The 27,114-nt window shown below is 56.0% G+C and overlaps 1 protein-coding gene across 10 annotated transcripts in view; it reads right to left on the minus strand.

Annotated features, from left to right (window-relative positions):
- Positions 1-27,114, minus strand: part of hspg2 (heparan sulfate proteoglycan 2) — a 54,656-nt gene that overhangs the window by 24,402 nt on the left and 3,140 nt on the right. For 9 of the 10 annotated variants that reach the window (XM_029834543.1, XM_029834545.1, XM_029834540.1 and 6 more), the window contains exons 2-29: positions 16,719-16,845; positions 16,284-16,343; positions 9,750-9,859; positions 9,592-9,650; positions 8,933-9,105; positions 7,996-8,121; positions 6,986-7,186; positions 6,772-6,891; positions 6,528-6,659; positions 6,287-6,431; positions 5,991-6,148; positions 5,781-5,921; positions 5,533-5,696; positions 4,715-4,894; positions 4,442-4,638; positions 4,220-4,367; positions 3,948-4,075; positions 3,785-3,871; positions 3,655-3,713; positions 3,422-3,483; positions 3,162-3,302; positions 2,884-3,057; positions 2,519-2,698; positions 2,330-2,448; positions 2,147-2,258; positions 1,962-2,075; positions 1,664-1,791; positions 1,412-1,498 (exon numbers count right to left, since the gene is read on the minus strand). In XM_029834543.1, coding sequence (XP_029690403.1) covers positions 1,412-1,498; positions 1,664-1,791; positions 1,962-2,075; positions 2,147-2,258; positions 2,330-2,448; positions 2,519-2,698; positions 2,884-3,057; positions 3,162-3,302; positions 3,422-3,483; positions 3,655-3,713; positions 3,785-3,871; positions 3,948-4,075; positions 4,220-4,367; positions 4,442-4,638; positions 4,715-4,894; positions 5,533-5,696; positions 5,781-5,921; positions 5,991-6,148; positions 6,287-6,431; positions 6,528-6,659; positions 6,772-6,891; positions 6,986-7,186; positions 7,996-8,121; positions 8,933-9,105; positions 9,592-9,650; positions 9,750-9,859; positions 16,284-16,343; positions 16,719-16,845 — 3,632 coding nt within the window. Of the gene's footprint in view, positions 1-1,411; positions 1,499-1,663; positions 1,792-1,961; positions 2,076-2,146; positions 2,259-2,329; positions 2,449-2,518; positions 2,699-2,883; positions 3,058-3,161; positions 3,303-3,421; positions 3,484-3,654; positions 3,714-3,784; positions 3,872-3,947; positions 4,076-4,219; positions 4,368-4,441; positions 4,639-4,714; positions 4,895-5,532; positions 5,697-5,780; positions 5,922-5,990; positions 6,149-6,286; positions 6,432-6,527; positions 6,660-6,771; positions 6,892-6,985; positions 7,187-7,995; positions 8,122-8,767; positions 8,807-8,932; positions 9,106-9,591; positions 9,651-9,749; positions 9,860-16,283; positions 16,344-16,718; positions 16,846-27,114 lie in introns of all 10 variants that reach the window. The other variant, XM_029834546.1, reaches the window with a different exon arrangement.

Consider the following 27,114-nt stretch of genomic DNA (forward strand, 5'->3'; position numbering starts at 1 on the left):
GGGTGGGTATGCTTTTCTGCACCGTCGCCCCCCTGGTGAGGGGCCCCTCTGTAACTGGTGGCCGTGGACTTTGGGAGAAGAGTCGTGGGAGGTCAGTGGTGATCGGAGGCAGAAGCTTCCTTTCTCGGGGAGAACGAGCAGAATGTCTGGCCCGTTTTATCCTGTTCATCTCCTGAGCCAGGGCGGTGAAGCCATCGATCAGGATCTCCAGTCTCCCCTCCAGTCTGCTCAGACGGGTCTCCATGTCTGAGTAGCTGTTCTCCAGCTCCTTCACCTTGCTGTCCTTCTGCCCTGGTGACTGCAGAGCAATGAGCTCCTCCAGCTGTGAGCTGAGATGTTTCTGCTGGTCCTCCATACCTTGAATACTCTCCTTTATATCCAGCGTGTTTCTCTCCAACATGCTGAGACGCTGATTGAAGGTGTTCATGTGAAGCCGGAGCAGCTGCTGAAAGCTGGAGTATCTGGTCTCCAGGCTGGGTGTGAAGCGAGGAAGGAGCCTGGTGACTGTTGTGTTGATGCCCACCGTGACCACACCCGTGGAACGCGTGGTCCGATTAGTAGCCAGTAACGTCCTCGTAATCAGGACTGTTGTTCCCACAGTGGTGGTCCACTCATGTCCATCACCACCATCACCACCACCACCACCCTCACCATCATCACCATCATCAACTCCGCTGCCATGATCTTCTATCTCTTTCTCCCAGCTGAAGTTGAACACTGCTTCAGCTCCACACTTCTCTGGTAGCAGCTTCTCCAGGGAAGGATCCCCACAACTGTCAGCAGATGGCTTCTCTTCTCTTAATGTCAAAACAGCAGAATCAGGCATGATGCAGGTAAACAGATGCTGCCCCCACTCCCAAAGCCACCTCCTCATCTTTGCTCAGAGACCAGCAAAGATCGGCGTCCTCATAAATGCCACATCTACATTTATGTCATGAAGACCCAGGAAACACATCCACCTGTTCCAAGACCTCCAACCTTCCCTGCCAGCAGAGTGCAAAGCTGAAGCAGAAAACAAACCCTGTTTCAAAGAGGAAGAAGAGGGAAGAAAGCTTCTAAGGTTCTACCAGACAGGCAGCATCCTCTCACGTCTCCAGGAACCTTCTTGTTCCTGCAACAAGCCTCCACCAAGGAGCCCAACGGCTCGTAAATCCACCTAAATCCACCTTTCCAAACGTCCGTTCAAGAACTCTGAGAGAACACGACACGTCCAGGGAAACCGGGATGGGTGGCACCGCCTTGCATCTCCCATCCCTGCAGACATGCTCAGACCTGAGTGACCAGGCTGTTGCTACCGCCGGCCCCCGCTAACCACAGCTCCCAGCTGGCCCAGTGAGCCCAGTCACCCCCCCACGTCAGCAGAACAGAGAAGCAGAGTCAAGGCTGCTGTGTGCTGGGAGCAGGGAGGTACCTTTCACAGCGTCGGCCGGCGTATCCAGGGGGACAGCTGTCGCACGTGGGCCCGCCGTCGGAATCCTGGTAGCAGGTGGAGGAGAACCTGTGGGGGCAGAAGCGTGGGTGAAACACAGCGCTTCCTCCTAAAGGCTTTTATTCTTTTATTCATCACCAGTCACTTCCCCCCCCTCTTCTTCTTCTTCTTCTTCTCATCATCAGGGTCGTTTTGGTTGGTCTTTAAGCGACTGTGAATAAGAGGAGAACTCACTGGTTGCTGGAGGCCGTTCCGGGACAGGGGCAGCGTTGACAGGCCTGGGCTCCGCCTGTGACGGGGTTTCCATAGTAACCGCTCTGACAGCGCTCACATCTGGGCCCGGCAGTGTTGTGGAGACAGTTCTGTTGGTCAGGAAACAGATGAGCAAGAAGAGGCCGAGATCCGTGGAACAGCGGATCGCACGGACCAACGCGTCCCCACAAGTCAGGATCCGCCAGCCGCTCGTTAGCGGATTCCAGGGCAGAGATCAAAGCAGGCAAAGAAGCAGAAAGGAGGCGGAGCCAACACCCACCTGACAGCTGCCGGTCTCTGGGTCACAGCTGCTGGCGTGGCCGTGGCAGCTGCAGCGCTCGCAGGTGCCCAGGTAGAGGCCGGAGCTGGACCGCGTGTAGCCGTCATCGCACTCCTGCAACGAGAGCGGGAATAACGCGTCTTCTCCGGTGGGAAGGAGGAATTCAGCTCAAGCCGCACGCGTACCTGACAGGATGGACCCCTGTAGCCCTGAGGACAGGCGCACTGCTCCACCTCCAGCGCAGCTCCGCTGCCGATGGACTCGGGAACGGCCACGTCCATCTTGATGTCTGCGATACTGCTCAAAGAACAGCTGGAATTAACGGAATTCCGGAAACATCCTCGTCCTTGTTAGTTCTTCCACCACACCTGCTTTCGGCCATGTTGACCACATAACTGGCCCTGATCATGAAGACGGAAATGTCGGCCAGCGCCATCAACAGGTGCTCCCGCGTGCACGCCTGTCCGTCGGCACGCCGCCAGGCAGACTGTCAACAGGAGGGAGTGTCACAGCGGCGGCGTCGCCCAAACACAGCGATAACCACGGACGATTCGCACCTCTCTGAAGGTCACGCTGAAGGTCTGTGGGGCGTGAGCCGTAGGTCTGGTCTCAGAGTAGTGCTCCAACAAAATGCCGTTTCCCTGAAGAACCACATCTGGCTGGCCGCCGACCTTCAGGGGTCGCTGGGACGGGGAGAAGCGCACGGTGTACTGGAGCTCCCCGCCATAAGCCGTCACCTGAGGGCAGCGCAGTGGAAAGAAAAGCTCGTCTCAACAGTGAATAGCGGAAAGCTATTTCCCTCTGGTGATGCTGTGAGTGTGTGTGTGTGTGTGTGTGTGTGTGTGTGTGTGGGCCCCTGTTATTCAAGGTTCCCAGGATAAATGCAGCCTTGTGACTGAGAACATGAGTTTTCTGCTCTGACCTTATCTCCTCTGAAGCTCTCGGGCAGAACCCAGTAGTAGACGTCACTGGGAAGACTGGAGAAGGAGCTGTAGACCACCTCGGAGGAGCCTCTCTGGGAGATTCCCTCGTTGAAGGTTTGGGTGTTGCCGCTGTTGGAGAGGGAGAAGAGCTGCCCGTTCACGGCGCCCCGGACCTGGCAGAGATCAGGCTCAGGGTTAGCACACGTTTGCCTCCTGTTTCCTATCAAACAGGAACTTTACAGCCCTTCCTGGGCCTAAAGGAACCTTCCCAACTCGCCTGATCGCGGCTCCACGTGGCGCTGGCGCACTGTTTCGTGACGCCCATGCAGAAGCAGCGCAGACAGCCGTCGGGGTTGGCCCCCGACAGGTGGAAGAAGCCCGGCTTGCACTCGTCACACCGAGCGCCCGCCACGTTGTTCTGCACACAGAGAGGAAACAGCGTCGGAACAGGATCCGTCAGCGCGTCGCTCCGGTGGAACGACGTCCTCGGAGCCCAGAGGCGAGCGAACGTCAGCGCGAACAAACGACGGGCTTCACCTTGCAGCTGCAGGGGCTGCTGCTGGAGCTCACCACGCCTCTGCTGTCACACGTGGAGCGTTCTGCTGGCGGAAAGCAAAGCGTTCAGCCTGGCGGAGCTAGAACCACGTTATAACAGACCATAATAACCCCCACAGACTCAGTTAACGACAGTCCAACACCACTGTGCTCACACTTGGGTCACTTTTTTCCCGTCATTACATTAAAACGTAAAACCAGGCGCGTGTACGTACCGTTCGGAACACATTTTCCATTAGGTGCGATGGGGTTACCGTGGTAACCTGGTGCACACCTGAAACACAAAGGAAAAACGATTTTCAAGAGTGACAGCGAGTCCCAGCCGGTGATTCGGGCTTGGCTCACTTTTCGCAGCGTCGGCCCGTGTAGCCGAGCCGGCAGGCGTCACATGTGGGCTGATTGTCCACGTCCAGGAAACACGTGTCGGAAAACCTGGAAAAGGAGCAAAACCACCTTCAGCTCGTCTACCTGAATGAGCCCGAGCGGCGGGTTCGGGGGAGGGGCTCACCGGCGTGTTGTCTCGTAGTAGGGGCAGGGGCACGGCTTACAGTCATCCGGGCGACCTCGGCTCGGGTCTCCGAAGTATCCGGAGCGGCATTTGTCACAGCGGGGTCCTTCGGTGTGGTGCTGGCAGCTCTGCGGGAGAAAGAGCAGCCGACCGGTCAAACCCCGAAAATACGGGAAGCGCTAACGGGCTATTGGGTGGTAGCCTTGGGTTAGCTAACTGCTAACTGCTAACTGCTAGCACAAATGACAGGATTCTGAGAGTGGTGCAGCTACCAGACAGTGTCCGTTGACTGGGTCACAGGCGCTGGCGTGTCCGTTACAGTGGCAGCCGGCACAGGTGCCCAGATAGGAGCCGCCGGGGACCCTCTCGAACCCAGGGGAACAGGCCTCGCAGGACAGCCCATAATATCCAGGAGGACACCTGAAAATGGCGAAGACAGCTGAAGTGGCGGCGGCGGGACGGGGCTCCGGGACCCAGCTCCGCCTGCTCCTCACCTGCACTCCTCCACGTTCTTGGCGTGACCCAGAATGCTGAACTCCACCGTGGTGGTGTCCATGGAGACGTCGCTGAGCGCCGCGCTGACCATGTGGTTGTCATAGACGGTGCGGATGCTGATGCTGTCCAGGCTGGCCAGGGTCATCATCAGGTCCTCCCGCGTGACAGCGCGGCCGTTGGAATGTTGCCAGTTGTCCTGGAAGCAGCAGAAGCAGCTTTTTTTGGGGCTTTTTTCCGCGTGGAAGGAAAGAAAGAAGCGAGCGGTGACCTACTTCTGTGAACTTGATGTCCTTCTGGTGGAGCACGCGGGCCGGGGTGGAGCTGCCTCTGCGGTACACAAGCCTCCGTCCGTTTCCAACCAGAACCACATCGGGTCTTTCTACAGCCTCGGACATGCCGCGGGCCAGCGTGTACCGCACCTTGTACCTCAGGGAGCCTCCATAGGAGTCGATCTAAAAACAACAACATGCAATGAGACAGACAAAGAGCTGCACCAGCGTCTGGAGCCGTGGCCAGAGCTCCGTGGGTGCAGCAGCTTTGGCAGCAGAACTTTGTACAGTCTGTCAGTGGTTCGTGGACCTGGCAACATCCAGGGGAAAGTGCAGCAACAGACGTCTCATGTCTGTAGGAGACGTGGCCACGAATCAAACGCCCACACAGTCGGTCAAACCGTCACCCCCACCACCGTTTAGGAGCACGTTCTAGTCAACGTGGAGCTGCAGATAATTCAGGAGCAAAAACAAAACTGGCCCCAGTACGGAGCCTCGGGGAACCTCGCTGGGCCCGGGTTGATCCGGTGACGACAACCCCGTCCTCATCCCATCAACAGCTACGCGACATGTCAAATGCTGCACGTTCATCCGATAAAAAGGGCGCGGAGACGTTTCCCAGCTCATGACTGGATGTTCTCAGCAGAGCTGTCAGTCAAGGTGCTGCTGACGGAACACAGACGGAACCTTATCTAGAACACGCTGCCCTCCCTCAGCTCTGAGCTATTTAGCCACCCTTATCTCCAGAAAGTATGAAGGCTCCTTTGGAAATGAGGATTTTGTGTCATGTAGTTGAACAGATGCTTGTTTGAGGGTCTGACCTTGTTTCCCAGGAACTGGCGAGGCAGAGTCCAGAAGGAGTCCAGGCTCAGGAAACGGTGTGACAGGTCCACCAGCTGGAACTCTTCCATTTCGGGGTTGATGAGCAGCTGAGTGGAGGACAGAGGAGGAATACCTGGTCTGGAAGGGTAGGAGACGTTCACTCCTGCAAGTATAAAGACGACACCGACTCAGATCCTGTCAGGAACTTTGAGGCTCTTTTCAGCGGCGTTGTGGGGGGTTTCGGTGCCTTTGAAGTCGTCCTCAGCTGTGAATCGGAGGCTGACGTGGTTGCGGTAGCGTCCTGTGTTTTTGCAGTTCTTGGTGATTCCAGCACAGAAGCAGGAGACGCAGCGGCCCTCCACCGTGAAGTGGCCCTCGGGACAGTTCCCTGCAGGAGACACGAGGCCGGTCAGCAACCGGCCGCACACGTTCCCGAAGCCCCCATCACGGTCGGTACCTGGATTTGAGGTGGAAGTGAGCGTCAACACGCCGTCTGGGATCCCGAACACCAGACCTTTAGCATTGATGGCCTCGCAGGTGTACGCCCCCTGATCCGCCTCCTTCACGTCACGAATGGTCAGGGTTCCTCGGCCGTTCTTGCTTGTCATGGAGATCCTGAGAGCCAAGAAACGCAGCACCAATCCCGACTTTATAAGCAATAAAGCCAATAAACCCATCACAAATACCCAGAGGCGGCAACTCATCGGAACATTTTCAGTCTTCCCGATCCCTTGCGCAACTGTCCGGTCCTACCTTGCGCTGGCAGGAATGTGCCCCCAGTTGAGCCTCCAGGTGATGATGGGCATGGGCACCCCCACAGCCTGGCAGGTAAAGGTCACTGTGGAGCCTCTAGCAGCCTGAACGGACTCTTCCGGGGTGCTCGTCACAGAGGGAGGGGCTGTGGAGAAGACCACAAACATCCAACGGTCCTTTTGTGACCTCTCTGTCTGACCTGGTCACGGCTACGAAGAGGAGAGACGCTGCGTGGACTTACTGCAGCCGTGCTCATCGGAGCGGTCGGGGCAGTCCAGCTCCTCGTCGCACTGGTAGCTGGCCGGGATGCAGGTCCGGTCGCTCGTGCACTCGAACTGCTCAGGCGCACAATGGTCGCCAGGCTTCCCGGTGGCTGGAGGGTCAACAGGGCGCCCACATAGGCAGGGGGACACAGAGCGCGCACGCGTTAGCATTACAGACCGTTAGCCTCGCGGACGTCGCTCGGCCGCTATCGGGACACGTACGACATCCGGTTTCATCGGAGTTGTCCTCGCAGTCGTTGTCTCCGTCGCAACGCCACAGCTTGAGGGCGCAGTGACCGTTCTTGCACCTGAACTCGTTGGGCTCGCAGGGGGAGGGGGTGCCTGTCGGGGGGAGAACGGGGATAATTCAGCTGCAGGTCGCCGGCGGGGGGGCGGGGGGCGGGGGCGGGGGGGCGCACACGTCTCCGTCTCGTACCGCATTGGAGCTCGTCACTGCCGTCGGCGCAGTCCCGCTCGCCGTCGCAGATGTAGTCCTGAGGGATGCACTCCCCGCTCAGGCAGGTGCTCTGGTCCACCCTGCAGGGCGCCGCCAGGTCGGGGCGCACCAGGGGCTTCTTGGCGGCGGTGGTGGTGGTGGGAGGGGTTGTGAGGACCGGAGGCGGACCTGGTTTTGGTTCTAAAAGAATCGTCGGAGAAGGTGAGCGCACGTGGCACAGGTCCGGAAATATGATCACCTGACAGGCCTCTGTCACCCCACTGGGTCATGGTTTCCTCTCCTCTCCTCTCCTCTCCTCTCCTCTCCTCTCCTCTCCTCTCCTCTCCTCTCCTCTCCTCTCCTCTCCCCTCCCCTCCCCCCCTCCCCTCCTCTCCTCACCTCTCCTCTCCTATCCTCTCATCTCCTCCTCTCCTCACCTCTCCCCTCCCCTCCTCTCCTCTCCTCCCATCCTCTCCTCTCCTCCCCTCCCCTCCCCTCCGATCCCCTCCTCTCCTCTCCCCTCCTCTCCTCTCCTCTCCTCCCCTCCTCTCCTCTCCTCTCCTCTCCTCTCCTCTCCCTCTCCTCTCCTCTCCCCTCCCCTCCTCTCCCCCTCCCCTCCTCTCCTCTCCTCTCCTCACCCCTCCTCTCTTTCTCCTCTCCTCTCCTCTCCTTTCCTCTCCTCTCTTTCTCCTCTCCTCTCTTTCTCCTCCCCTCCCCTCCCCTCCCCTCCCCTCCTCTCCTCTCTTTCTCCTCTCCTCTCCTCTCCTCTCCTCTCCTCTCCTCTCCTCTCCTCTCCTCTCTACCCCCCCCCCCCCATCAGCAGGAGGGTCCCCCTACATGAGCCTGGTCCTGCTCAAGGTTTCTTTTTGATTGTATAAGACGCTGTATAAATAAAGATTGATTTGATTTGATTTGATTTGATTTGATTTGATTTGATTTGATTGATTTGATTTGGTTTGCACGAGCGCGTCGCAGCTGCAAGCGTGTTAGGAGGCGCAGCGAGAACTCACCACAGTTGGCCTCATCACTCATGTCTCTGCAGTCGGGCCTGTTGTCACACAGGTATTCCATCAGGATGCAGGTTCCGTCCCCACACCTGTGCTCATCCGCCATGCAGGCTCGGATCATGGGCCTGACTGAGGGAGAGGAGCGGCCACGCGTCAGACGCATGCTCACCAACCAGACACGTCAACCAGGTCGGGGGGGGGGGGGGGGATCTGCAGCCTCCCGGACGCACCGGCCCACGGGAGGATGGAGAGAAACCCCGACGTTCCAGAACCGGAACGTTCGTTTGGAGTCTCCCTCCTCAAACACGAGTGACTCTGACGCGGACAGACCGTCACCTGACTGACATCACACATATTTAGGTGTAACCACTCCAAAACCAGGAGGAGCAGTCGAGCTCTCACCACTGTGGGAGGGGGGGGAGCTGGTCAACACTCCCTCACCCCCCCTCACCCCCCGGAGAACACACCGATGCAGGTGTTGGTCTGATGAAACCATGGTTACGCCATCCCCCCCCCCCCCACCATGCCTGGGAGCCCGATGAGGTCGCGTGTGAAGCAGCAGCGTTGGATCAAAGTCATGCCATGCAGGGTTCCACGGGGGCTGCACTCGGAACACTCGGAACACTCGGAACACTCGGAACACTCGGAACACTCGGAACACTGGTGCCTTCATGCAAAACATCCTTGAGACCACATGAGAATGAGGTCATCGGGCTGTTCCCTAAAGGCACTACACTCGTCTGCGCCACGGTCGGCTCATGCGGGCAGTACCAACCTGGCGCCGCTATCGGCTCCCCGGGAGGCAGAGGTTCCGCTAGAAACCAGAGGGAACCGTTAAGGACACGCCCCCGCACAGGTGCACCCCACACCTGCCGCCGGTGCGCTGCACGGACTCACAACAGCGGTCGTGTCGTCTCCGCGCCCTCGAGTGTCGTCTTACCTTCGCCGAGCCGCCTGAACTGGAAGCCCTGCACCGAGGTGACGTAGGAGGCGATGGCGCCCTCCTTCACCACGCCGTACAGCACGCTGCGGATCTGCTCGTCATCGTTGTTGGAGTGGGAACCCACGTCCAGCTCCACAAACACGTCCACGCCGTCCTCGCGGACCAACTTTCTGCAAAGAGTCGGGTCAGAGGTCCGAAAGGTCAGAGGTCACCGTGTCAAAGGCAAACACAGGTGGAAACAAATCTGCATCTTTAGAGCGATCGAATTTTATAACAGTGAAGACTCTTCAACGCAAAAAGTTTAAAACTGTCGATTTTCTTTTAAAATGTTGATTTTACTGTCAGGAATTTGCTTTTAAAATCAGTTTTTTTATTTGGAGCTTGAATCTTAGGTCGAATCCCTCCCTTTCACTCTTCCACTCAAGTTTTGGCCCAAGTCAGGAACCTTTAACAGTGCAGTCAGGAACCTTTAACAGTGCAGTCAAGAACCTTTAACAGTGCAGTCAAGAACCTTTAACAGTGCGGTCAGGAACCTTTAAGAGTATGGTCAGGAACCTTTAACAGTCCCTGGACCTTCTCTAGGGAACTTCTCGAACACCTGAAGGCGGCAGCTGCAGGGTGAGACGAAGTGCGATTTAAAGGATTCGTCTTCTTACTTAATGATGACCACGTTGACGGTCTGGGTCCCTGGAATCCTGTTGTACTCTGACTCGAGCTGTGGGGGAACATGACACAGTAAGACAGAAATAAGCAGCCCCGGGCTTTATTCTGGCCCAGTAACCAGGTGTGTTGATCCTTCAAGAACGAGACCCACCGTGTCAACCACTGCCTCAGAGACCTCACTGAAGGCCACAGAGTAGATGTCCTCCAGCTCGGGCCCGAACACCAGCGAGTCCGTGAAGTTGACAAGAGCTCTGTAATAAACTGGAAACACAGAACGCTGTCAGCTAAACCATCGCTTCCACCTCCAGCTCAAGCTGTGAAGTTGGTTTGGGAGGCGCTGCCCCCCAGGAGGCCTCGGAGAAGAGTCCGGAGAGAAGAGCCCAGCAACAAGAGCAGCTTTAAAATCCTCCAGTTTAGAATAAGAGCATCTCAGGAAGCAGCAGCAGCCTGACAGGAAGCAGCAGCAGCCTGACAGGAAGCAGCAGCAGCCTGACAGGAAGCAGCAGCAGCCTGACAGGAAGCAGCAGCAGCCTGACAGGAAGTGCTGAATCCCACCAAATAATCAAGATTTTCATCCCTGACATCCTGATCAGAGATCAGAGGAGACGCGACTCACATGTGATGGGTGCAAATGTTCGGGACCATATATGAAACTAGAGCAGCTTCCAGTCCCGAGGGCCCGGCCCAAACCGTCCCATCCCGAGCAGACATATCCTTTCCTGCCTCCTTCTTCCCTCGCTTCCTTCTCTTCTCCACCCTCCTCGTGACAGAACAGCTGCCATGAAGTCACTTATTTTAATACGCCAGTGAGTAATCACTCAGATGGGGACTTCCATTTATACTCCCCAAAGCTTTTATGGATCAGCTGTTTTTAGAGTCGGCTGATGCCACAAGTCCCATTTTGGGCTCCAATATTGTAGTTTTAGTCGACTAACTAGCTAATAACTATTGATGAGAGCGAGACGCTGTTGGTGTGATCGAGTATCTTCAGTGAGCCTTTTGGCCTTCGGGATGGGGGGGGGTGTGTGTGTGTGGGGGGGGGGGGGGGGGGGGGGGGGGGGGGGGGTGGTGTGTGGGGGGGGGTTCTCACAGCCCTGCCAACACTCTGCTGGGACGAGTCTGCCAGACGTGACGTTTTCACACCCCCTTTAAAGAGGAAGTCAATATTTGGACTGTTCGTCAGGGTCCTGACGAGGCTGCTGGGTCTAAAAAGAGCTGCGTGTCGTCAATAAACACGGACACGTGTGGACGCGTCTGTTTGAACGCCGACGGGAGATGTTCGCCAGAGCGAACAGGAGGGGGGAACTGTGGGTCGCCGAGCATCGGCTGGACCCGACCCGCCCGAGTCTGTGCTCTGACAACAGTTTCCAGGCCTGGATGTGGAGGCAGAAGAGTGGCAACATCAAAGGTACGCATCAAAGCAACTCAGGTGACCCGCGGGTAATCTAATCACTTGACTGGGTCCTCGCCGTCGGGTCAACAGCAACACGCAGCCGCAACTTCCTGTGAGCGGGTCCACGGCGGGAGCCTTTGATGAGCGCTGCCTGGCTAACGAGCGCTGCCCCGGCTAACGAGCGCTGCCCCGGCTAACGAGCGCTGCCTAGCTAACGAGTGTGGCGAACATCAAGCCCGATGAAACCGTCGGACACGATGGCTCGGATAAAACGGAAAAGCAGCATTCCACACATTGACCACACGAACACGTCCAGCTATTAAAGCCGTTCAGCCGGACTGTGGCGGCTTTGTGCGTCGGCCCTTCCCGGCACACGGGGGCCCACACGGGACAAAGGCCGGATTGAGCCAAGAGCCCGGCTGCCCTTTAAAGCCGAGCCGCTCTGGGCTTGACCTTCGACCCCAGAGGCAGCGCCCACAGCCTCGGGCCGGCACCGGCCCGGCCCTTCAGAGAGGGCAGAATCCGCAGGAACCGGGTCCAAACCACACGCTCGGCGTTCCCATCTGTTCGACAGCACAGTTTTCCCAGCTGTGGGATTTTCCTTTTTCCTCTCTCACTGCATCGAAATGTTTCTATCATAGCATCAGCAGCTCACACACACACACACACACACACACACACACACACACGCACACACACACACACACTCTCTGACCCCTTCCTCATTGACCAGCCAAACATCTCCATCTCCAAATCCCCGTGTTGGGAACGTTCTGGAAAGACTTCTGGGTTCGCCGCCCTTTTGTCCCAAAGCTTCCGAGAAAAGCGTCAACGTCCGTTTTTGTTTACGAGGAAAATATTGTTTTTAACACTCGTTCTGCACCCGCTGGGCGGCATCACTGGGATAATCCCGCCAAGTTCAAACTTGGGAACCAACGTTCCAAAACCAGAGACTTGGCAGCACCGAGGACGAACAGAACCTGAGGCGGAAATATGAGGGTGACATCAACACGATGTTTTTCCACACGTATCCGACACTGTGACATAAATGGGAAAAGAGCAACAGACTCAGCGAGACTTCCTCGGAATGTTTGGGGAGTGCATGAGTGAGCGGAGCAGGTGACAGGAGTGCACGTGAGACCAGAGAGGGCAGAAATCCAGGATCCAACACTCCCCCAGGATTCTGTTGTCTCCTTCAGTGATGAACCACAAGGGGCTCTGGTTCTACTGGTTCTACTGGTCTTTGGCACTGGTTCTACTGGTCTTCGGCTCTAGTTTTACTGGTCTCTGGCTCTGGTTCTACTGGTCTTTGGCTCTGGTTCTACTGGTCTCTGGCTCTGGTTCTACTGGTCTTTGGCTCTGGTTCTACTGGTCTCTGGCTCTGGTTCTACTGGTCTTTGGCCTTGGTTCTACTGGTCTTTGGCTCTGGTTTTACTGGTCTTTGGCTCTGGTTCTACTGTTCTTTGGCTCTGGTTTTACTGGTCTTTGGCTCTAGTTCTACTGGTCTTTGGCTCTGGTTCTACTGGTCTTTGGCTCTGGTTCTACTGGTCTTTGGCTCCGGTTTTACTGGTCTTTGGCTCTAGTTCTACTGGTCTTTGGCTCTGGTTCTACTGGTCTTTGGCTCTGGTTCTACTGGTCTTTGTCTCTGTTTCTACTGGTCTTTGGCTCTGGTTCTACTGGTCTTTGGCTCCGGTTCTACTGGTCTTTGGCTCTGGTTCTACTGGTCTTTGGCTCTGGTTTTACTGGTCTTCGGCTCTGGTTCTACAGGCGGTCAGCCGCGTGGGCGGGAGAGCTTCAGGGGCAGGAGGGGCAGGAGGCGTGGTGGAGGGGGTAGAAACAGGGGTCAAAGGGCAAAGGTCAAACAAGAAAAGCAACACAACGTCCAGGACGACGGCTGGAGTGAGCCGGGCAGAAAGGAGGAACGACGTGTTGAAAGTAAACAGAGAGACGTTTAGGGAGTTCTAATCCATCCAAAAAGCCCCTTTAACATCGAGCTGCAGGAGCAGAACGGGTCCGGTTTAATAATCTGTGTCACTAATCATTACCAGGCCGAGATGCAGCCGCCCGGAAACATACAAGGAAGTTTGCTCGCATGACAACGTGGAGGAGAAAAGGTCGTCTTGTTCTGCTGTGTGGAACAAAGGGGACGTCCTGCACACCAAAAACACGCTTCATCCAGCCTGGGCTCTGCGGCACCGCAGGGAGGAGCTGCTTCCTGTTTTCCCTTCCAAATGGAAAGAACCGAGCAGCATCCGAACCACTTTTAACCAGAACTTTGCTGTCCTGGCACGGACGAGGGAGCCACTTTCCTTCTGCGGTGACTCACTGCTGCAACTGCTCCCAAATGTCAAGCGTGAAGGCTTCTGTTGTTCCAGCAGAACAGGAGGGAGGATCAGGAGGATCTCTGGGATCCTTGAGCCGTGGTCCGACACGGGTTCCGAGCCCAGAGTTCATCAACTTTCACACACAGCAGCAAACAGCCGCTCCTGCTCACTCCAGCTGTTCTTCTGATGAGCCACTGTTGTGGGTGTGAAGCAGAAGAGCGGAAAATGGGAGCGGACCGGACCGTTCTGGATCTGGGACCGGACCGTTCTGGATCTGGGACCGGACCATATAACCTGCTGCTGCGCTCAGGTGGGCAGCAGGTAAACCAGGTTAGGAAAATCAGTTCTGCTCAGTGGGCGGAAACAGATCCAAGTCCCCAAAGTCCGGCCAGGAAAAAGAGCGGAGAGGAAACAGGCCACACCCACCCAAACATCTGAGGGCCCCTCCCCCGACAACGCTGACTCCAGCTAATTAAGGCTAATCAAATATCTGCCAGTTCAAAGGATGCAGATGCAGATAAGAGCCTCATTATTACTCTTTAATGTACAGATCCGGCCGTCACCACTGATGACGTCGGCAAAACAGGAGAAACGACCGTCCAAAAGCATCGGAGCCACGACCGGAAACCAGGAACTAAACACAGAACCACGTCCAAGTGGGCGGAGTCAGAGGAGACGCTCTAACTTTGGCCTTGAACGGCGCCATCAAAGAGGACGCAGGTCGTTCCCCGCGTCCCCCATCACAAATGGAAACTGCCTCATCCCGCTCCCCTCGGCTCCTGGACACCAGCCAGGTCTCCATGGCGACGGGTTTACTGTTGCTACAACATGATGGGGGTCTCGGAGCCTCGATAAGTCTGAAGAACAAAGCCCCTCCTGAGCCGAGGCTGCAGTCACGCTGGCAATTAACTGTCGGGGGACGGAGGCTTTAATCAGCGGCCACAAACAAACATGCACGGCTGGGTTTGGTCTGCAGAAGGTAATAATCCATCTGATTAGAATCTGGGGAAAGGGGGGGCACTGGGGGGGGGGGGGCACTGGGACCAGCATGTGACACCTTCAGGGCCTCTAGCAGAGCAACAACAAAAATATGTCACCAAAAATAACTGCAGCTGCTGGCTGTCATGGTCCCGTGGAGCCGTCCCAGGCTCTGACGCTCCGAAAAGGCAGGAACCTGATGGGGGGGGGGGGTTGGGGAGCGAGGGCAGATGTTTCCTCACGCCGGCTGAGGGGGGCGGAACCCTGATACACTGAGCATCACATCGAGGGTTCAGACCCTCCAACGCCATCGCCATCAAAGATGACGGGCGACCCGCTAACGAGGCTCAAGGAGCCGCAGCTTTTCCAGCCTGGTCAGCGTTTTCCAGCTGTGCTCACGTCACCGCTCCACACCTGGAAGAGATCATCCCAAAGTACCTACGTGGGAATTTGGCCAAACACGTTGTGCTTCAGCTCCGTGAAGTCGCTTCTGTGCAGCTTTGTTTATCTCCAGCGTCCTCCGGGGCCAATTAGTCCCGTCTGTGATTGCGACCAATAAAGAGAAATCGGCTTTTTATCACCAGTAACGGGACGAGACTCCGGATTCCTCCGGATTCCTGCTCCAATCAGGCGGCTCGGCTCCTCTCAGTGGCTGCAGATTACGCAACTATCGATCCTAATTCCCAGCGTTTGACCCAGCAGAGCCTCTGGAAATGAGGGGACATTTAGTTTCTGTTGCTTCCGAAGTGGACGATGTCCCGAGGGGCCTGGGAATGTCCAGAATGGGATAACGATAAGCTCTCCCAGATGAGATGAGATTGTCTGTGATGTGAGAGCAGACGAGAGGTCGGGAGGACATAGGACACAACTCTCGTGTCTCCAGGGACGTCAGAGACGCCGATGAGGAGCAGGAGGACAATGGACAAAAGGTTTAAAATAGCCTGGTCTCAGTGAGGGTTTGAACTCCAGATGTCTCTCACAGCAGGGGGGCCAGCGGCTTGAGACATCAGGAAATGGGAATTCTTTAACCACCGGCCAACTGTGGTACAACAGGATATGAGGCATCGCGGGGCAACGGCGTAACCTGCGCCGGGGGGGGGGGGGGCAGGAAGAGAGACGTTTGGGTGACCAGTCTGGGCAGAGACACGAGTGAAGGATTCTGCATTCAACACAGGAAACCCAATTTCCTTCCCCCGGCTGTCGGACACCGACCCACACAAAGCGTGTCGCACGTCAGCGGAGCAACAATATTTCTGCCACAATCACAGCGGAGAGGCGCCCTGATGTACGACTCTCCCGGAGGTCAGCGAACTAACCGCAGCAGTGTTCTGGTGTAATACCACACGCTGCCTCGAGGGGCGACAGGCGCCCCCTCCTCTGTGCGTCTGGGAGGGTGAAGGGTTTCTGTGGTGTCGGTGGGGGGGTCGGGTCTGTGTCGGTGGGGGGGTCGAGTCTGCAGAGCAACCCTGCGTATCTGAAACATCCCATGATTCACAGCGCTCCATTTCAGCCCTGCTTCCTGTGACAGTCAGGTGACATCAGTCATCATCCCAGGGTTTTGGACGGTGGCCTCTGAGGGTCATAACAGGACCCAGACCCCCCCCCCCCGTCAGATGTGATGTGTGGGGACGTCTGCATTTTCAAGAATCATCTGTTTTACTGGGAATAACGGGCACAAACGCGTGTTTTACGGAACGGAGCGGAGGACAGAGAGGCTCTGCTGCAGCTTTTATCGTCCATCGCTCTCACGTGCACGTCGCCGCTGACACGTCTGCTGCCGCTGAGCAAGACAGAAGACGAGGAGGACGAGAGACGTCCCGGAGACGAAGCCGGAGCGGCTGCGTAGTGACCAGACACACGGCGTCATCCGTCACACACACACACACACACACACACACACACACACACACACACACACACACGTCCGGGCCGGCAGGATTGAGCGACACCGATTTGTCTCAGGTCTGGAGGACTGTCCCAGGTGACTTACTCGTGCTGTCAGAGGTGGGGGGCCACGGCGTGCTGCCACCATCTTCTCCACTGGGCAGGTCTGTGGACACAAGAACGGAGGTCAGGTCGACGTGGAACTTCAGGGTCGGAAACAAAAGAGCGCTTACATTTCTGGACATAACAGGTCAGAGCGAGTTGTCACATTCTTTTATTAGACAGTAAGAGGTCAGAAACGTTCCACCTTTCTGGCCTTTAGAACATTAGCTAACGTGTGAGCATCATTCAGGTCTTTCTATTTAAATATTTAAGTTTGGAACCACTGGAGTTGTGAGTGAGAACTTCAGAACATACAGTTTGTTTTGGTGCTTATGGTTTTTGGGAGGGTTCCAAATCTGAGAAATGAAAACCATTTGTCCAGAATTAAGGACAGCTGTTGCTGTGCGCCCCCCCCCCCCCCCCCCAACACTGAACCCACCTCCCGAGGCTTCATCGGCAGCGAAGTCCTCATCATCGTCCAGTAACGCCTGAGACGCCTTCACATGGTCCGTCTCCAGGTCCTCTGGCAGAGGGACCTCCCCCCACACCTTGGAGGCCTGTGTCACCTGCAGCACAGAGATTTATAGGGGTTGAAGTCTGAACCAAAGGCTGCACCCAGCACCAAGCATGGACCTGGGGGGGGCAAAAAGGTGGGGGGGGTGGGGTAAAAGGGTGGGGGGGGGGGGCTTGCGATGCGTTATGTCAGAGGCTTTTTCAAGGCTACACATGCGAACCGTGGCAGAAATACCACATGGATAGTTGCTGTATTTCACATTTTCATGGAGAAGAATGACAACAGATGTTCACACACACACACACACACACACACACACATGCGCACACACACACACACCTTTAATCAGAAGCAATCATACACACATAGCTCTGATAGCCGGAGCAGACCAACACAAATCTGTCCAACATGTTTTTAACTCTGTCCTGTCTGCTCTTAACAAACACAGCGATCCTCCTCCAGCGGCGCTCTTCCCTGGAATTAAGGAGGAGACGATCACGGAAACATTATGTCACTCGCAGCACCCCAGGGAAGGCGTCAGAAGCTGCGATGGTCGAGTCGTTCTTCTCTTTACATGAATGGAACAAAGGCAGGCGTGTAACTGAAGCCTGGGAGTGAAACTGGAAAACTGCCTCCGTAGGATACAAATCAGCCACAACTCACACAGAAACTGGAATTTTCAGGGAGATTTCGAATCTGCACCATCACAGCAACTGTAAACTTCCGTTTACGCTCAAAATAGAGTTTCACTTTAGCACGTTAGCACGCTAACGCTGTCCAAACGAGTTGACCGCCGCTCCCTAACGGCTCCTGGACGTTTCCCTCCGGACCCCTCCAGCTGTGGAACCAGAAGACTCATTCCAGCTCATTTTTCATGGGATCATCTGGGAACCACTCGTGAACGTCCAGAAGCAGCTGGAAGAGTGACACCAAACTTGTAGTTGATCTCATCGTGATCTGATGGCAGCCTGGAGCGTGGAGCTCCGGGCTGATCATCTCCCTTCTCACCATCTCAGCATCCAGACCGGCCAGACTAGGAGCTTGGATATGACCGTGGCAGGACGCCATTCCTGGCATTTCCAGCTGGCAGGGCCTGCCAGTTCGGATTTCCACCCAACTCAGTCACGGTGGGTTTCCCATTTAAATGCTTCCAGCGAGTAAATAACTTGATCTCTCCTCCAAATCCTCTTTCCCCCGACCGAACACCCTTATAACAACAATCGCCGCTCATTCGCAAAAGCAAACTGCTGACTCGCCACATTCTTTTCAGCCAACCGTTGGTGCGATCATCTCCTGCTTCCCACTCTCTTGGGATCGTGTGGACAATCTGGACGCCATCTGACTGAGACACCTTTGAGGGACAGCCCCCCCCGGCCTTAGAGACGGAGCGTTAAGCTACTTATCGTGTTTGAGGCACATTTGACTTTTCCTTCTCACTGTGCTGCGACATTCTCCGACCTTTGCTTGGCCGGAGGAGACGTGTTGTCTCTCCCTGAAGATGAGGCTCTTGACCGCCGCTGGAACTCTTTAGGCTCCGCCCCCCCCCCCCCCCCCCCCCAGAGGAAAGCAGCACCGCAGCAGGCTGATGCCGCAGCACATGTGGCCTTGAGAGACGATGCCACAGACGTGTACGAGCACGAACTCGCGTCTGACCCACAGACGAGCGTTCGCATTCCAGCCCAGAGGAATTCTGCTGTTTACTTATGAACGGGTCTGCTCACAATGCCGGAAAGCTGCCGGAGCTCTGGGAAAACACGCTGACCCCGCAGCCGATGTGATGGTGGATCGAACGGTTCCACTGGTGCGGCTGACATACGGGAGCAGCATCAGTGATCGGACCAGCTGCACCAGCTCCAGTACCCGATGGCGGTTCTGAGCTAGCTGCTAGCAGCGCTTCAGGGAGGAGACACGTGGAAACACCAGTCAGATGACGACGCCTCGTTATGGGATTTGGGAGATGTGAGGGAACCTCCTGCCTAATAACAGAGAAATCAGCAGAACCACGTGACCCAAACAGCTGTTCTGCCCCCCCCCGGTTCCATCCCTGAGTGTCCGAGGAACTCCTCAGGGGTCTAACTTCGCCCCCTGACAAAACAAAGCTGCTGGTGCAGCTGCAGAACCAACCGAGCCGTGGGAACCTCGTACCAAGCTGGACCGGCCGGAGACCCAAATCCATCAATAACCAACGATCAGTGCTGCTGGGTCATGACCAGGGAGCAGATATGATTGACCGATGAAGATGATGTTATTGAGCTGGGTCGAACGGGAGCTGGGGGAAAATCCTCCAGGAGAATTCCGAGTCCTCCACCTTCAAGGTCTCCTTCGCTCCCTGTGGACCAGCAACAAACATCTGCTGGAGCCTGAAGCAGGAACGGAATGTGAACTGATGGAAGTGTGACACTTCTCCGTAGGTTGGAAAAGCTGAAGAGGCGGAGCCTAACATCCAGCGCCAGGCACCGGCAGGAACCGGACCTGCTGACCCGCTGTTATCAGCTGATGTTTCATCAGATCCATTTCTGAACCTTGATAATGTCTAAATAAATGATTGGTGCCCACAGATGCAGCTCAAGATGAGGCATAAATACCAGCGGCGCCTAATTAAAGGCAGACCGGGGTTATTTCGACTTTAACCAGTTTAATTCCACAGAGACGTCGTGGAAGAACGGAATCTAGATCAAGATGATGGGCGCCACGGCGAGGGGAGGAATCCCGGAGGTGAGTTTGGGTCGATGGTTGTTGGGTTAGGGTTAGGGTAACGAGCTGAAACAGGACCTCCGTGTGTGAAGCTTCCGACGTGTTTCTGGAGGCGTGTGAACTGAAGGACCTCAGCGTTTGTGGCTGAAGCTCTCCTGGGGGGCCCTGCAGCATAAAGGGCCCGACGAGTGAGGGCCCCCAGCTCTGAAGGCCTTTGACAGCCCAGGAGGCCTTAATCCAGACTGAGGAAGTGGAAGGAGGCTCTTCATTCAACAGCCCAACACTCACTCTCAGATCATCCTCCAAAGATGTTCAGACAAGTTGGAGGCTCTCTGAGACAAAAGGTGGGGGTCCCTGTCGGCGTGGGGGGGAGTTCTGAGCAAATGTTTGGAGTGCCTGCACAGATCCCCCCCCCTCACCCCCGGGTCATTCATTCCCCCTCCAGAACAGTTCTGAAGGTCTGGCCTTCATCTGGACACACAAACGTTACACCAGTTCCTAGCGGGGGGATCTGGACTAAAACAACCACATTAGCTCAACGATTAGCATGTTGCTACATACATACATGTTGCTACATACATACATGGTTGCCATAGAGATTTATGTTCAAACGGATTTGCTCAGTCTTTAACTATGTACATGATCTTTATCTTCAAATGCAGCCAATAAAGAATAAAAGCGGCAGATATCATAAATCCCAGCCTTCATCCCGCCCTGACATGATGAAACACATTCAGCTCAGAGCTGCGAGACGCTCCGGCGTCTGATTGGACGTCCAAACAGCTTTTCTGTGGTTAGAAGAAGGAGAAACGGAGCCTGCAGCGACCGCAGGGCCTCACCTGCCTTCGTACCTGCGCTCCCTATTTAAGGGGGCGTGTCTAAATGAGCGCGGACTTGTGGCAACATGGAGAGAAAGGATGCAGAGGCACGGAAAATGGGGAGGGTTTTCATCCATGGGGGGGGGGGCTTCGAGATGAATCCGGAGCTTGGCGACGACAACGTTACCACGCAGGCGGAGCAGAGACGCCTCAACGCCACGTCGGGGGGGGGGGGGTTCAGCCACGTAGGCAGCCTGTTTTTTAAGGCTACGGCCAGATTCCTTTTCCATCCAGGGGGGGATAATAGAGCGTGAACACATTCCAGGCCACCGTCCCTGAGCGTGAAGGCCCATCTGACACCCTCGCTAGCGCCGTCTTTTCAATTATCGCCCCAGAAGGGCCCCCGGTGGGACCCAGCCCCCCCGGACCACCTACGTCTGTGGCCTCGGTGTGATGAAAGGCACAGACGCCACAGACGGCTGCACAGGTGAACGGGGTGCCTGAAAACAGCTGGTTAGGGGCTCCAGCCGGGAGCTAACCAGGTTAACTTTAACAGGACGCCGCCGTTTGTGGCGAGTTTAACAGGCTGGGGGTCGGCAGCTGCTCCCAATGTGGAGAGAAACATCCCAATAAAAGGTTTGGCTGGAGCGGAAGGAGCCGGGCGGAGCCAGAACCGGGCCGCGGGCGGCGGCGCGTCAGGCGTGAGCGCGCTCACCTGATCCGCACGACCCTCAAATGTAAACACACTCCGTCTTTCACGGCTTCTATAAATAAGACGAGCGTTTCCGGCAGCATTCCCGAGGGAGCGACCTGTGCTGGGGGGGATCCAGTTTCCCCAGACGACAGCTGGGGGGGGCCTGGACCAGGGTCCGGAGACTGGGGGGAAGGGGGGGGCAGCAGCGCCGCCGCGGTTATTTTTAGCAGTTAAAAGTGATGGTGGAGCACCGAAGACGCCCCCACGCCGAGGGCAGCTCGGCTCGACCAAACTTCCTCTCCCGCTGCGTCGGCACCACCGGATCCGTCGGCACCACCGGATCCGTCGGCACCCGGCCACCTGGCCTGTTCCATCCCTGCTGCTCCTGAGTCGGGATAAGAACCCCCCACAGAGGAACCGTGTTGGTAAATCCACGTCTCATCCTAGCTAAGTGGGCTTTGCTTTGGGAACGCACAGCAGGTCCAACACGGGAGAGTTCTATCGCGTCTTGGTTCCGCGACCTCAGATGAACTCTGAGCTCCTGAAACCTGCTGGTAGCTCAGCAGAACGCCGTGCTGGGCGCCATCTGCACATCAAAGCATCAAAGTCTTAAAAGTTCCCACAACTTTCACCTCTGCCGAGACTGAGAATGGCACTTGTGAAGGGAAATATTGTCTCAGAAGAAGAGCATCAAAGACACAAACAGGAAGATCTCACGGCGTTCCTCGGCTCCCAACAGCCCCCACCTTCACCCGCCCCCCCCCCCCCCCCCCCCGGAAATCACCCAACAGCTGTTCATGCAAACACGATGTGAGCGAATGTCCACAAGCGACGAGTGGACCTGGCGGATCAGGTGCACCACGATAACACGACCACTCAACAAACGCGACAAAATCTCGCGTCTGATCAAAGATGCGCCCCCTAGTGGCCAACCCTGAGGTCAGAGACGCACATCTGGAGCTCAGGTTTAATGGAGATCATCTCAACCAGCTGCTTTGCCTGGGAAAGCTCAAATTCCCCGTGTGATTCACCTGCACTCGGATCTGCAGAGAAAACGGTCCTGGGAAGTTCTCAGGCAGATCCGCGCTCACTGTCATCAGCGATGATACGCTGGTGAACGCGGGCCAGCAGAACCTCCCGAGGCAGCTCTGACCCGTCCAGGAGAGGACGCGCGGTCACATGATCTCACTGTCGGAGGCGCCAGGACGACCCGTTTCCACGTGACGCGGAGTCATTCTCTGGGCTCGGGGGCGGAATGTGAACCCACCTGAGCTCAGGTTCTTCCTGTCTAGACGGTTCCGTTTGTCAGCTCTGCACCGCCGCCAGAATCGCAGCTTCTCGGATCGATCAACTGACTCAGGTCCGTCCTCTGGAGAAGGTTCCAGAACTGACCCTGTTCTTTAGGTCCGTCCTCTGGAGAAGGTTCCAGAACTGACCCTGTTCTTCGGGTCCGTCCTCTGGAGAAGGTTCCAGAACTGACCCTGTTCTTTAGGTCTGTCCTCTGGAGAAGGTTCCAGAACTGACCCTGTACTTCAGGGGTCGGGATAAGAACCCCCCACAGAGGAACCGTGTTGGTAAATCCACGTCTCATCCTAGCTAAGTGGGCTTTGCTTTGGGAACGCACAGCAGGTCCAACACGGGAGAGTTCTATCGCGTCTTGGTTCCGCGACCTCAGATGAACTCTGAGCAGAACGCCGTGCTGGGCGCCATCTGCACATCAAAGCATCAAAGTCTTAAAAGTTCCCACAACTTTCACCTCTGCCGAGACTGAGAATGGCACTTGTGAAGGGAAATATTGTCTCAGAAGAAGAGCATCAAAGACACAAACAGGAAGATCTCACGGCGTTCCTCGGCTCCCAACAGCCCCCACCTTCACCCGCCCCCCCCCCCCCCCCCCCCCCCCCCCGGAAATCACCCAACAGCTCTTCATGCAAACACGATGTGAGCGAATGTCCACAAGCGACGAGTGGACCTGGCGGATCAGGTGCACCACGATAACACGACCACTCAACAAACGCGACAAAATCTCGCGTCTGATCAAAGATGCGCCCCCTAGTGGCCAACCCTGAGGTCAGAGACGCACATCTGGAGCTCAGGTTTAATGGAGATCATCTCAACCAGCTGCTTTGCCTGGGAAAGCTCAAATTCCCCGTGTGATTCACCTGCACTCGGATCTGCAGAGAAAACGGTCCTGGGAAGTTCTCAGGCAGATCCGCGCTCACTGTCATCAGCGATGAGGGATTATGGGTAATGAGCGACCTCAGCTGTTCCAGTTCTCACGTTCATGCAGCTGCCGCTTCCTCCTCCAGCTCGTTTCCTGTCTGTGCTCGTTTGAGACGCCTGATCCGAGATTTGGGATGGATACGGAATGTTCCCCGTTTCAGTGGTGGAACGGCGGTTTATCGCGGAGGAAGCGCGGACAGGAAAACATCTGCGAGAGCGAAGCGACGCTCCGCCTGCTCAGCATCAGGGGTCAAGGGTCACTTCGCTCACGCCGAGACGTATCCGACCCGGAGCGCCGCGGGAGGACGGAGGTTGAATTCCAGAGGCAGATAACGCCGGCTGCAGGTGTTGGAGCTCCGCCTCCAGCCGGGGCAGCACTGGGATTAGACTGGGAGCAAAGTCCAGCCGGGAGACGGGGCACCGCCCAGCCTCCGGAATGTTGGGATGCGCTCCGAGATTATGGGTTCTAATCCCTAGATCAGATGATCGAAGGTGTCGTCCAGATTCATGGTTTAATTAATCAGGTGGAACACGGTCGTCGGGATTAAAACACTGATAACAGTTATTGATTCCAGAAGAATTGATGATCTTAATCCATCAATTATTGATTAAATATATTAAATTTATGGATCTTATTTACCTAAAGAGGGTAGAATAGTTCTGCTCATATTTCAGCATAAAAGGTGCATTAATGTCAGATTTGCTACAATGTTTCACTGTTGCTGAACTTTGACCTCTGGGGGTTTATGACCGGGCCGATGACATCAGCAGCTCGTTATCAGAGCTCTTTAAAGGGAATTTATGCAGCTTTTTCAAAGATGTCTTTGTATGCGAGACGCCCACTGCAGCCACACACACACACACACACACACACACACACTCACACACACACTCACACTCACACACACACTCACACTCACACACACACACACACACACTCACACACACACACACACTCACACTCATACACACACACACTCACACGCACACTCACACACACACATTCACACTCACACACACACACACACTCACACTCACACACACACACACACACACTCACACACACACACACACTCACACTCACACACACACACACACTCACACTCACACACACACACACACACACTCACACACACACACACACTCACACTCATACACACACACACTCACACGCCCACTGCAGCCACACACACACACACACACTCACACACACACACACACTCACACTCACACACACACACACACACACTCACACACACACACACACTCACACTCATACACACACACACTCACACGCACACTCACACACACACATTCACACTCACACACACACCCACACTCACACACACACTCACACACACACGGTCGTCTGAGGTTTCGGTCTGGAAAAGAACCAGGAGACGCTGAAGGAAGCCGTGTTTGAGCGACCCGCCGGCGGCCAACTGTTGCTCCGCCCCCTCTGGCGCCCGCGCTCGTGTCTCCGGGAGATAGCGAGCACGAATCTGTTTATTTTTTCGTTCCTCGCTGGAGTGATTCAGCACTTCTGACCCGACACTTTTTAATGACCAAAAACAGACATGAATGGTCGGAAGCTAATCCGGCTGCACGCCGTCCGGCTAACGAGGGACTTTCCTGCAGGTCGTCTCCCGGCTTCGGAGACGGAAGTCGTTTATTCCCCCCGTCGGAGGATCCGGGCAAATCTCCGCCCTCCAGAGCCGCTCAGCTTTGCTGCTTTAGGAAGAGCTGAAGCAGCGAAACGGGAACATTCTTCGTCCAATTATCGGGTTCCGCGGCGTGAGCGGGGATCAGGTGCCGCTGTATCGGCGTAAAAAAGCCTCTGTTTTGATTGGCTCCGCCTTTTCCTTCCACAGCTTTAATTCCTCGACTCAAAGTAGCCGAAAGGAGGTGGCGGAGGAGGAGCGGCGCTCCGACGCTGGAGGATCAGGAGGGATCAGCGGCGGTCCCGACTCGGCCTGTCTCACAACAACAACAACAACAACAACACGTTTCCACACGCAGTGGAACCTGGTTGTACCGGGACAGGCGGTCCTAAAGGGACGCTGGCTCCTCTCCAGAACCACAGACGTCTCGGAGCAACAGACAGTTGCAGGACGCAGATACGCTGGTGAACGCGGGCCAGCAGAACCTCCCGAGGCAGCTCTGACCCGTCCAGGAGAGGACGCGCGGTCACATGATCTCACTGTCGGAGGCGCCAGGACGACCCGTTTCCACGTGACGCGGAGTCATTCTCTGGGCTCGGGGGCGGAATGTGAACCCACCTGAGCTCAGGTTCTTCCTGTCTAGACGGTTCCGTTTGTCAGCTCTGCACCGCCGCCAGAATCGCAGCTTCTCGGATCGATCAACTGACTCAGGTCCGTCCTCTGGAGAAGGTTCCAGAACTGACCCTGTTCTTTAGGTCTGTCCTCTGGAGAAGGTTCCAGAACTGACCCTGTTCTTCGGGTCCGTCCTCTGGAGAAGGTTCCAGAACCTCGGAAACAGGCCCCTCAGCTGTGGTGCGGAGCAGCACATCGATGTCGGGCGCAGGTGAATCCCATCAGGTGGCAGAACCGACGTGGCGAAGAGGTCCGGAGCCAACCAGGCCAGATGTGAGGGTCCCATTCCCTCCACAATCACAGGTTATTATGGGATGGGGGCCCGTCAGGTCCAGCAGGGCAGCAGAGGAAGGACGAACGCCAACAACGAGCTCACGGCGTCTCCTCCCTCCCAGCGCCGTCTCTCGTCAGAGGCTTTTGTGTATCGCTGTGGGTCGCTATAGCAACCGACCGTAAACGGGTGACTAAGAATAACGGCCGGGTCGGGTTACAGTCCGAATTATTTCAGGAATGGAAACATTCAGAACTCGGTCGGGACCGTGTTTGTGGATGGATGCGAGCTGAGATCACTGCCCCCCCCCCCCCACGGTTGCCCCCGGCACCGCTGGGATCACTGCCCCCCCCCCACGGTTGCCCCCGGCGCCGCTACTGTAGGAACTGAGGTGGAACCTTCAGAGGAACATGAATCAGCCGGGGGAGTGTTTGGGTTGGGCGCTGAGAAGTTTATCTACAACCTCTTTGATCGAAAACCACAGAAATTCCCGTTGCCGTGCCGACAGGTTTATGATTCCGACCTGCTCCCGTCGGATGAGCCGGGGAGCCTCTGGCCATCGGACGGAAGCTAAGCTAGCACGTCTTTGTTCTTCACGTATGAGTGGAGATCAGGTCCGGACTCGGCTCGGCTCCTCCGTGGATCCGAGGACCGTGTGTGAAAAGGATCCGACAGCCGAGCGGCGGCAGGATCCAAGAACCTGAGCTTCTAATCCCGGTTCTGCACCCAGCAGGGTCCACATTCCGCTCTTATCACAACACAAACTTCTCCCGTTACACCTTCCACAAAAGTTCTCCGAGAGGTCGACACGGTGTGTAAACGCCAGCAGCAAACACCCCCCCCACACACACACCCCCCCCACACACACACACTGATAACACACACTGATAACACACACGTCCAACACGTGTTCCCGTGGCAACAAACACACCTGAGCTTTGACTAAAGAAAAACTGTTTAACAACAAAGATTATCTTGGAACCAACACGGAAGGCTGCCGATCCACACAGGGAGTGTGTGTGTGTGTGTGTGTGTGTGTGTGTGTGTGTGTGTGTGTGTGTGTGTGTGTGTGTGTGTGTCAGGCTCAGAACACGAAAAAGGTTCTAAGGAAGGTTCCTGCTTAATGTAACTGCTGTTCTGTTGCTCACCAACTTTTGTATACTTATGAGGACACTGTGAGGCAGGCAGACAGACAGACAGACAGGCAGGCAGGCAGGCAGGCAGGCAGGCAGGCAGGCAGGCAGGCAGACAGACAGACAGACAGGCAGGCAGACAGACAGACAGACAG

The sequence above is a fragment of the Takifugu rubripes genome, chromosome 3, assembly GCF_901000725.2.
Source record: "Takifugu rubripes chromosome 3, fTakRub1.2, whole genome shotgun sequence".
In the NCBI taxonomy this organism is placed as follows: Eukaryota; Metazoa; Chordata; class Actinopteri; order Tetraodontiformes; family Tetraodontidae; genus Takifugu; species Takifugu rubripes.